The sequence below is a fragment of the Vipera berus genome (genome assembly GCF_964194415.1).
Source record: "Vipera berus genome assembly, chromosome: 4".
Classification (NCBI taxonomy): domain Eukaryota; kingdom Metazoa; phylum Chordata; class Lepidosauria; order Squamata; family Viperidae; genus Vipera; species Vipera berus.
Window position 1 is genome coordinate 16,094,815 of NC_138206.1, and position 12,288 is coordinate 16,107,102.

At 38.9% G+C, this 12,288-nt stretch overlaps 1 protein-coding gene across 1 annotated transcript in view; it reads right to left on the minus strand.

Moving 5' to 3' along the window:
* The window catches only part of PGR (progesterone receptor), a gene marked incomplete at its 5' end in the record, with an annotated part of 86,327 nt that overhangs the window by 51,192 nt on the left and 22,847 nt on the right, over positions 1–12,288 (minus strand). Inside the window, one exon of the mRNA XM_081327737.1 lies at positions 4,538–4,654. Within this exon, the coding sequence (XP_081183863.1) occupies positions 4,538–4,654 (117 nt within the window). The remainder of the gene's footprint in view (positions 1–4,537; positions 4,655–12,288) is intronic.

Genomic DNA, 12,288 nt, shown 5'->3' on the forward strand with positions numbered 1-12,288 from the left:
ACTATGGTAGTCTTCTATGTGACCACTATTCAGATGAAGATGGCTACCATAACTCTCCGCTTAATCTTCTCTTCTCTTCTCAAAACATATCTAGTACCTCACACACACCCCTTTTGAAGGATCCAATTCTCAGTTTCCTGACCATCCTTATCACTTTTATTTCCAATTGGTCAGAATCTTTCTTGAAGTTTGGGATCCATAACTAGACACAATATCCACAATATTCTGCAGAAGAGAGTAGCCATCTCTACATTAGATCTTAATATTCAGGTAACTTTGATGAGATTAAACAATGTATGCTACATCATTCAGAGCTCTGAATTGGGCATGGAACTAATTGCCATCTGGTACAGAAATATAGTCTGTATCTGACTTGCTTTCCCAACCGTGTGTTTTGCACCAAATGAAGTTTACAAACTACCTGCAAAAGAAAAGTTCTACTTTACTCGTTGTTCTTGTTTTTCCCCTCTGTATGAGAACACTATATAGCAGGGGTAGGCAACCTCGGCACTTTTATGACTCATGGACTTCAACTCCATGAGTCATAAAAGAGCTGAGGTTGCCTACCCCTGCTATATACATTGCCAAAGCAAATGTTAATCTTATCAGACAATAGAATGGTTCTAACTGTGACCAAAATAATAAAAAGTAGCAATTTGAAGATGTATATAGTCCTGCTCAGCAGCTTCCAGGTTAGTTTTATTCATGATTCTAGTTTCTCTTTGAGAACCACATGCCTTCCTATAATATAAATTATAAACTATAAACTATAAATTCAAGGCCACAAGGGGACAAAGAAGAAAATGGATGCAAAAGTCCACGTTATAATCACTGCTGCCACAGTACTGCCTTGAAACAGATCTTTTCTCTAAACTCTGTTTCTGGGATAGACAAAGCCATAAATTGACAGGACATCCCAAAGGTTTTTTTTTCAGGAGGCAACTGGACTTTCTTGTTCTTCTTTGAAGAAGTTTCGCTTTTCATCCAAGAAGCTTCTTCAGCTCTGACTGGCTGAAGAAGCTTCTTGGATGAGAAACAAAACATCTTCAAAGAAAAAAAAGGAAGTCCAGTTGCCTCCTGAAAAAGCAACTTTGGGACAATCATGACCTGGATGACTGAGAATCTCCACAGACAAATTGGCAGGGCCTAACTTTTGGGGACAGTGACCTGTGGGATTTTTTAAATTTTAATTTCAGTTGTTAAACTTGTTCACTGGGAAATCACACAATGCTTTTGTTGGCAAGCTTCAGCAGTTTCTACAGAGCCCATAAAAAAAAAGAAACTCAGAAATAACTTTGTGCCCACAAATTGATCAAGCCGTGAGATATGCAAATAGCAGATCAAGAAAGATGCCTCTGATATGAAAAATGAATACAGATAGTCCTCAACGTACGACCACAATGGAGCCCAAAAGTTCTGTTGCTAAGTGAAACATTTGTTAAGTGAGTTTTGCCCAATTTTACGATTTTTCGTGCTACAGTTGGTAAATCAGTAACATGGTTGTTAAGTGAACCTGGCTTCCCCATTGATTTTGCTTGTCAGAAGGTCACAAAAGGGGATCACATGACCCCTGGACATTGCAACCATAATAAATGTGAGCCAGTTGCTAAGCATCTGAATTTTGATCATGTGACTGTGGGGATGCTGCAATGGTTGTAAGTGTAAAAATGGTCCTAAGCCCCTTTTTTCGGTGATGTCGTAACTTTGAACAGTCACTAAATGAACTGTTGTTAAGTCAAGGACTATCTGTACCAGGTTTTATTTTCTGAGAACTTATTCTTCTGCAGCAAAAACAAGATCATCTATGAACAAGTAAGTGTCCGGAAGACCTGCAGTATTATTTAAAAATGTAAAAAGGACTTGGAAGGAAAAATATTCCAAAGTCTAATGAGAACTGAGCATGCTTAATAGGCTTAGTAGGCATAATCTGTTTGGAGAGGGGATGAGAACCAACAGCAGAGAATGGATTTTTTGCAAGATGGCCGCCAGCACTTGAACAGAGGCCTCTAACAGAGCAGGAAAGTAGCATATGAATCCAGCAAATAAACAGCTGCATTTATTATAGACTCAATTTGTTTATAATGGCTATCATTCCGATGTATAATGCTTCTTCTTTTACATTGGAAACGCAACAACTTCTAATTTAATTGAAATTAAATTTGATTTATAAAATGGATTAAACGCTTTCTTTAGCTAAGCCTTTGTTGTTGTTGTTAGCTGCGAAGTCGTGTCCGACTCATCGCGACCCTATGGACAACATTCCTCCAGGCCTTCCTGTCTTCTACCATCTTCTGGAGTCCATTTAAGCTCATGCCTACTGCTTCAGTGACTCCATCCAGCCACCTCATTCTCTGTTGTCCCCTTCTTCTCTTGCCCTCGATCTTTCCCAGCATTAGGCTCTTCTCCAGTGAGTCCTTCCTTCTCATTAGGTGGCCAAAGTATTTGAGTTTTAGCTTCAGGATCTGGCCTTCTAAAGAGCAGTCAGGATTGATCTCCTCTAGGACTGACCGGTTTGATCGCCTTGCAGTCCAAGGGACTCGCAGGAATCTTCTCCAGCACCAGAGTTCAAAGGCCTCAATTCTTTGGCGCTCAGCCTTTCTTATGGTCCAACTTTCACTGCCATACATTGCAACTGGGAAGACCATAGCCTTGACTATACGCACTTTTGTTGACAGGGTGATGTCTCTGCTTTTTAGTGTGCTGTCTAGATTTGCCATGGCTTTCCTTCCCAGGAGCAAGCGTCTTTTAATTTCTTGGCTACAGTCCCCATCTGCAGTGATCTTGGAGCCCAGGAAAACAAAATCTGTCACTACCTCCATTTCCTCCTCATCTATTTGCCAGGAATTGAGAGGGCCAGATGCCATGATCTTGGTTTTCTTAATGTTAAGTTTCAACCCAAGTTTTGCACTCTCCTTCTTCACCCGCAACAAGAGGCTCTTTAGTTCTTCTTCACTTTCTGCCATTAGAGTGGTATCATCTGCGTATCTTAGGTTGTTGATATTTCTTCCAGCAATCTTAATTCCAACTTTTGATTCATCTAGCCCTGCCTTTCTCATGATGTGCTCTGCATATAAGTTAAATAGGCAGGGCGACAGTATACAGCCTTGCCGGACTCCTTTCCCAATTTTGAACCAATCAGTGGTTCCATGTCCAGTTCTCACTGTTGCTTCTTGACCCGCATATAGGTTTCTCAAGAGACAAATAAGATGGTCTGGTACTCCCATCTCTTTAAGAACTTGCCACAGTTTGTTATGATCCACACAATCAAAGGCTTTAGCATAGTCAATGAAGCAGAAAGCTAAGCCTACCCACCCACATAAATCTTGGGTTTATAACACAGACAAGCACATAAACTGAATATATTTTTGAGACCTGAGTCTTTAATTAGTTATGTGGATGCTAACATAGTCTCAGAAATTAAGTTCCAGCAGAAGAACTTGATCAATATGTCATCTTTCACTTTTGCATGCCAGTTTTTGCTGACTGTAATGCAGTATATAATGGGGTCACTGCATGTTACGGGAACGTGGGCATCTGAAGCAGGGCAGGTGGGAGGGGAAAAAGTAACACGTGGATAATGAAGTCATCGCCCAAATATTGTGCATAATACACTTGCATTCCATGACATGCTTGGGAGCTGCCCAGAGTTGGTTGTGGGTGGCTATATAAATGTAATATGCAAAGAAACAAACAAATTAATTAATTAATATTATGCAAGTACAGTTTTTGCATGATATTGTCCCAATCTATTATACATGCCACTGGGAGGGACTTTTAGACAAAGCAAAAGGTATTGCAGCCTGTAGTCCTTGATTTACAACCACGACTGAACCCAAAATTTCTGTTGTTAAGCGAAACATTTCATTAAGTGAGTTTTAACCCATTTTATGACTTTTCTTGCCAGGGTTGTTAAGTGAAACTGCAGTTGTTAAGTTAGTCACATAGTTGTTAAGTGAATCTGGCTTCCCCATTGACTTTGCGCGCCAGAAGGCTACAAAAGGGGATTATTGCATGATCCCGGCATGCTGCAACGGTCATAAACACGAGTCAGTTGCCAAGTGTCTGAATTCTGATCACGTGATCGTGGGGATACTGCAATGGTGGTAAGTGTGAAAAACAGTCATAAGTCACTTTTTTCAGGGCTGTTGTAACTTTGGTCATTAAATGAAATGTTGTAAGTTGAGGACTACCTGTATCCCACAAGATTCAAGTAAATCCCAAGAACCAAGAGTTAAGAGACAACAGGCTGAGAGCTAAAGGGTTCTTCTAGCCAAGGATAGGCAACCTTGGCTCTTTTATGACTCGTGGACTTCAGCTCCCAGAATTGCTGAGCCAGCCATGCTGAGGAGAAAGGGAGACGTTTCCAAGCTGAGCCATGCTGGCTCAGGAATTCTGGTAGTTGAAGTCCACAAGCCATAAAAGAGCCAAGGTTGCCTACCCCTGCCCAAGTATCCTGATCCGGTTAATTGGTGCCTTCGGTTCAGAAAATATTTGTGAGGGTCTTACTCCCATGAATCCAAGGTTTCCAAGTGCCTACCTCCAAGTATCATGCCAGCTTGACAGCACTTTCTCAAGCGACACGCAGGGCAGTTTTTCCGACGAATCTTATCCACAATGCAGTCATTCCTCCCTGCACATAGATAATTATGTTGACCTGCCAGAAAGAAAGGGGAAAAAATGCAATGCAATGAAGTTATCTGAAGCACAGCTTTAAGAGATGCTCAGAATTGCAGTATCATCCACCCAAGAGAACAACTTCCCCATCCCATCCATTTGAAGAGGAAATAAGCCACATATATGCATACTTTGCTCTCCCACCAAATCAATGAGATTCAAAGAAAGCTAATGCAAGCTTTCTCAGGGCATGGCTTGTAATACAGAAAAGATGCCATAATGGCTGTAATAGAAGTAAAGGTAAAGGCAAAGTGTCCTGACAGGTTTTACTCCGTTAATTGTCGCTGACTTTAAGGGGGCGGCGCTCATCTCCGTTTCTTAAGCCATTGAGCAGGCACTGTCCCAAAAACGATTCTGTGATCATGGGGCCAGCATGACATCACACTGCAGGACAGAGCGTACAGTGAAATATGGAACATTGTTACCTTCTGACTGAAGTGGTACCTATTTATCTACTCGCATTTTTACATGCTTTTTCATTACTAGGTTGGGCAAGTCATGGGAGCTCACTCCATCACACGGTGCTAGGACTCGAACTGTGAAAGCCTAACCTTCTCCTACATATATTAAGCCACTAAGCCACCACGCCTCCTTGGCTGTAATATATACAGAGGAGTAAATCCCGTTGACCCATCTCTGCTGGCCTTTAGAAAGGCACTAAAAATGTGGTTCTTTCCTTGGATATTGGGACCAAATTGGCTGGAGTTTGCACCTCGATGGATGCACTATAAATTTGGGTTCCTAGCTGTTTATTAAATTTAGCAGTTGTTTTTAACACTGCTGTTTACTTGTGGGCTGACTTTATGCTGCCCCAAGTGACAATTGCTCCATCTGGGCAAAGAAAAGACAAATGGCAGTAATGTAGTTCTGCTGCTTTGCCATCAAAACAGCCAGCGTGAAATGAAAATAGAAAAGGGAGACGTTAAGCAACTTAGCTTCCGAAACCTCTCAAAAGTTCACCACTTCTTATACCCTATGGCAGGGGTAGGCAACCTTGGCTCTTTTATGACTTGTGGACTTCAGCTCCCAGAATTCCTGACCCAGCTGTGCTGGCTCAGGAATTCTGGGAGTTGAAGTCCACGAGTCATAAAAGAGCCAAGGTTGCCTACCCCTGCCCTATGGTGTTTCAGTCAAAGCACCGTCCCCTAATTCAGCCAAGATTCCAAACAGAATAAAAGGACACCAGACCTAATCAGGAAAGATGCAGAAATATTTTAATATTTTACTGGAATATTATTCTGCACACCAGACTGTAATTAAGAAAAAAGCAATAATGCCCATTTTAAAATTCAGCCTGAAATCAATGTAACTCAATTTCATTTTCATCCTTGCAAAACCTTTTGCAGATGTAAAAGATGAACAGCCTATAAAATGGCCTTCAGCCAGAATGATTGACTGTAATGGCTTCAAAAATTGCAGAGCGTATTTATTCTGGCAAAATAACAAGTATTAAGATCATTTGTTATTTAATCTCTCTTTGACTATTCCTTCCTTATTACAGTTAATTAAATGTATCTTGGAAGTAACTTCATTATCTACCAGGGTAGGTTTGTGTTTTATTGGGAAGTTTAATGGAAGATATGCTTGAATACTTGGAGGCTAAGTGCATAGCCTCTTAGCAGTCACATTTTGCTGGGGGGGGGTTTTCCTTGCTTTGGGTCATATTAAATAGGAACAAACCAATCTGTTCCTACTTAACATGACTCAACAGATGGAAGTCCTAGCATCTTATGGACTTTTAACAATGAGAGGGTCACCGTGACATCACAAGTGAGTTATTATGATCAGTTAGTTGTTATTGGTGAACTGTTTGGTCATAGACATGCATTTCAAATGTATATTTTATAACAGATCTTTTGCTCAAAAAAAAATATATGCCCAAGCACACAGTTTATACTTTTGAATACAATGCCTTATTAGATGCAGGAAAATACAGTTTTTCACCTTTGAGTTGTCAATATTTTAAAGCTTAACTATGGAATTAGGAAATCTAGCTTCAACTTTCCATTCACAGTGAAGTGCATTTAGGATTTTTCAACAATGGGTCAAGCATCAAGCTTTACAGAATAACAGAGTTGGAAGGGACCTTAGAGGTCTTCTAGTCCAACCCCTTGCTCAAGCAGGAGACCAGGCAGAAATAAAGCCTACCTTCCTAATGCCACAATCATAACCTCTGTCATCTCTAGGCAGAATGTAATTGGCTAGAGTTGTAGACCTCCAGCTTGGAAAAAGACAATAATAACAAATACTATGATTAATGAGGTTGCCTCTCAAACTAACCTGAGTTCTCTGGTCATTATAATATTTCAAAAGCACCACCATTCAGTTCTGGAAGGGCTGTTTATAGTCAACATCTGAAACCTCATATTACTTTGACCTTTGTAAACCCATGAATTAAACTCAACCAGTTTCAACAGCCTATGATATACAAAAGAATAAACTTCTAGTAGCACCATTCAGCTAGGCTTGTTTATAAATAACCTCCAGCAGATTATTTACATCTATGTTCATTGGAAGCTTTCCTAATTAAGCAAGTGAAAAACAAGCATGCATTCTGCATCTCACTTCCTTCACCAACCCAAATCAAGCAACAGCCTATCCCACAATATGTTGCTCTGTAGGTGTTGTGCCTTTGAGTCAGTGTTGACTCCTGGTGACTGCTTGGATTAGTCCCTGCAGTCTTCTAGAATTTTCAGAAATTATTTGCTATTGCCTTCTTCTTCCTAGAGCTAAGAGTGAGTGACTAATCCCAGTAACTATTCCAAACCCAGTTGGTTTTGTCACAGCCGGGACTACAAATGACAGACTCCTGATTTCTAGCCTGGTACCTTAAGCACTACACCAGACTGGATCTCAAGATGTTACTAGAGTCTACCAATTCAGACTCCAAATGGGGTATCAAATGTTTCCCTCAGAGGACTGTATGTGGAGGCAAATTGAAATCTGCAACATGGCAAGCTCTGCCTCTTCTATATGTACATGAAGTGATGAAACATATAGAAAACACTCAATGCTGACAGATACAGTAAACAAAATGAGAAAGTCTTGGACTTTGACACCATGACTGTCACTGTGTAGGTTTTGACACACACATACACACCATGGATACCACTGGTTTTCCTGCATTGTGAGATGATAGATGATAGGTGATAGATGGATAGATGGATAGATAGATAGATAGATAGATAGATAGATAGATAGATAGATAGATAGATAGATAGACAGATAGATAGACAGATAGAAAGAAAGAAAGATAAAGAGACAGAGACAGAAATAGAGAGATACCCAAAATTGGGGCCTTTCAGATGCTGAACCATCATCGAATCAACAATGAAGGATAAATCTATTAATAACTACAATACTAATGTTCTGTTTATAATCTTTGCACTGGCATCTGCTTCACCATTGTGGAAGCAATTGAAGCCAGCACAGTTTTTACTCCACTGACTGAAACATTTAATCAAGATTCAGATTGATTTTACTTAAACTTAAATTGACCCACTTGATTAGAACTCTGTTTTTTTCACTCATACATTCATTCTAAACATGTGGTCATTTGTTACTATTTACTTGGTCTCAGCAGATGTTTCATGGAACAACTTGAATGGATTTTGGTCAAACTTATAGTCATTATCTCAAGCTAAATATTTGTGTTTACTGAATGCTGAAGTTAGGAAATGTTACCATTTGTTTGACCTTTGCATGAAAATTCCTGTGCGTCTCTGAAGAATAAAATATAAAACTATTAAAGAGAAAAATATGCTAGATGCTTGCCTAACCCCAAACTTGGAGAATGATACTGAAGTGGCACAAGGCCACTTAATATCAGCCATATATTTAACGCAATTTTTTTGGCCAAATTCTAAGTGTTTTTGTATAGTACTTTTTCTGATTTACAATTTTTTCAATCTTTTTTCTATATAGCAAGAAAATAATCTAAGTGCGAATAAAAAAATCAAGAGAAGGACAAGGTCATCTCATAACATGTTTGGCACTGTAACTAGGTAATTTATTCAGTGTGTAAATTTAGGAAGACTAGACTGACTAGGTTAAATAAACCGACAATCTGATTCTGTTGCCCAATTTATGTGTCACCATTACAAGCCACCATTTCAGATCCTGTTTTATTGCTTTAAGTACTTTTGGAACAAGTGATTAAATCATCATTTCAATTTCTCTAGTAAGGATCACAGCTGGTGTCAAAACAAGCTCCTAGATGCTCTGCCTAATGAAAAGAACAGAAGAGTCATTTTTGCATAGTGAGGTTAGTGACATATAAATTTAAGAAGTAAGTACCATGGGGCTTCCTCTATAGAAGAGAAAGGTGTTCTTTGGAATCAACTAAGTGAAAAAGACTAAAGGAGAATGTTATTTATGTAATTTTATTTTATTAATTTATAGGCCATTTCAGCCCATCAATTCTAAAATATATATGTAAGAGTAACAGTCAAATTTAATATACCATACAATTACAAAAAAAGTTTTTATTTTGGCAAGAAATCAAGTACCGTATTATGAATCACAACTGACATAGTGAGCTGATTATGGAGATGAGTGGCATCTGGTAACCTAGGTGCAATATGCAGACAAGCACCCTCTATAATCTTGTCCACACAACACAACAGATTGCAACCATTTGGGTAGGGAAGGTCGGACTGCTCCCCGACCTTTGCTCATTTTGCCGGGACCTGAAAACTTGGCTCTTCGAGCTGCTGGGCCCAGACTGAGGGGTTTTTAATTTTAATTGGGTTTTAGATTTACTTTTGGGGCTTGAATTTAATTAATTGTTTTAATTGATTTTAATTTTTGTATTTCATGGTTTTAACTGCCCTGTAAACCGCCCTGAGTCCTACGGGAATAGGGCGGTATACAAATTCAATCAATCAATCAATCAATCAATCAATCAATCAATAAGAGCCTTGTCAAAGTGTAATGATTTAACAGCTAAACAGCTTATGTAAAGATGTAATGTGGATGATGCAATAATAGTAATGACTCAGCAGGTGTGTGTATTCCTTTAAGAGTCTGAGTATAAAAGGGAGTCTTTCTCATCCATTTGACTGCTGTAATTGCTGTATATTGGAGTTTGCTGTTTCACCATGTGTATGTATTTTGTTTCTAGTGTTTATTTGTAGATAGTGTGAGATAAGCCACCATTTAATTACAAACCACTGTTTACTGTATTTACTCCTGGGTTACCTCAGTGCAATAAGACTGCATGCTCTGACAAGCCTTTTCCAGAATTCTCACTTATGGCACAAAAGCTGTGGCTTAAATGATTGATTGTGGCTTACATTTCTTGACTGATTGTTCCTTTACTGTTGATGGTTGACTCTAAAAATTTCAAAATTTTCATTGCCTGTTCCAAAACTGGTGGGTTGTATCTGTTTGATCTTCTTAATATTTAATTTTAATCCCATTTTTTCACTTTTGTCCTTAACTTTCATTACTAGAGCTCACAGAGCCCTAGCATTTTTAACTATCAGAGTACTGGTATGAACATAGCAGAAGTTATTGAAGTTTCTTAAAAACTTCAATAAGTCCACTTAAAAAGCATACTCATCTTGTTCCAATCTAGCTTCTTTCTGCTAAGCTTGTAAGCCGCCCTGAGTCTTCGGAGAAGGGCAGGATATAAATGTAATAAAAATAAATAAATAAATAAATAAAATAATAATAGATTGAATAGTAAATAAAATGAATAAATAAGTTGGGAACTCCCAAATCAAGATGGCAGTGCTTTTTTACAATAGCAGAAAAGGAAAAATTCCAAAGTGAAGCTTGTTTTACTCTCCATAAAGATAAATTAATGCATACACATAAAACACTCATCTGACCAAAGTGAACTACAACCATAATACACAGAAGCAGAAGTAAACACAGCTGAACAAAATGAAATAATACTTGTATCACTTGAGTAAGCAGAGTGCCAGTGATATCTCCTAATCAAATTAACTAAGCAGAATAAGAGATCATTAATCACTGTTCACATGGCAGATTTATTCCACATGTAGATGGTTGTTGGAACATGAAATTCATTTCTTAATAGCAGAAAGGCCATAAATCCAGCCTATTAACAAGTATTGTCCAATATTCCATTAGAATCTCATGAATTATTTTGTTGATCGTGATTAGATGATGACGATGATAATAATGAGGAGGACGATGACAACATCAATTTATTTCACTAAAGCCTAAACAGTTTGGAACCTAAGCCTTTTCCCCAAACTTGAGGAATTGGCCAAGACTGTAAGATTCAGTTTTAGAGACAATGTTTGTGACTACATACATTATTAGACAATAAAGACAGGGACTGTGGTTGCTGGTCCCAAATTTACAGAATGCCTTCCTAGGAAGATTCTTCTACTTGGATGGTGTTTCACATAAGCCTTGACTAATTTATTTCAAGCTGTTCTAAACTTAATTTATCTGAGTGCTTTGGTTGGTTTTCAACAATGTATTTATTTGAATACTCGATTTTCAAATGTTTTAATTAGAGTAGAAACGTCTTTGTCACCATTTGAACATTTTAGTGTGAACTTGTGTATGACTGTTTTGATAAATTTTATGACACTGTCCTAGATTACGTAAACTATCTTACAAGATGCATACAAATACAGACATACAAACATAGAGATAGAAAGCCAGTCTGGTCTGGTTAAGGCAGAGGTCCCCAACATTTTGGGCCTCAGGGACTGGTTCTGTGGAGAGAGGTTTTTCCGTGAACTGGAGGTTTTGTGGTTTTGTGAGCTGCCTGAATCCTGTGGATGGGGCTTTGCTCGTTGTGCAGACCAGTTGCTGGCATGCTGCAGCCCAGTAGTGGTCCACAGACCTGGGGTTGGGGACCCCTGGGTTAAGGCATTGGGCTAGAAATCAAGAAATGTTGAGTTCTGGTGAAATGATGAAAGCCAGCTGATTGACTTTGGGCCAGTCATTCTCTCTCAGTCCAAAGCACCTCACTGGGTTGTTGCGGTTGTGTGGAAAATAAGGAGTATAAAGTATATTTGTCACATACTTGTCAAATAATAAAGGCTAAATAAAAAATACAAAAGATGCAAGTACATCCTTTCATATAATCAGTTGGCCCTACCTGGTGGGCCTCTTCCACACTAAGAGCAGGTTAGAATTACATCTAAAGCAGGATCTGTTCTACATTAACAGGGCATCTTGTAGCTTTAACAAGACAAGTTGATTGGATGCAATTCATTCTTTCACCTGCTGGGATATCTGTTGTCACAACTGTCTGCTTCATTTTAAGTGCCCTGCCTAGTAAGCTTCAATGTCATTTGAGCCCTGGTGGCTTATGGTTAAAATGTAGTGTGGCAGGCTAACTCTACCCACAGCCTGGAGTTTGATCCTGATGGCGCTTGAGACTGACTCAGCCTTCCATCTGTCTAAGGTTGGTAAAATGAAGACCCAGATTGTTGAGGGCTGACATTGTAAATCTCTCAAGAGAGTGTTGTAAAGCTCTATGGACCAGTATATAAGTCTAAGTGCTTTTGCAATTGCTATTTGATAGCATGAGCTTGAGGTTCAAGCACTAAAGAGAGAAGCTATATTATTTTTTTTTAAAAAAAACCTTGATGTCACACCTCTCCAAGCCCAGTAATAAATCTT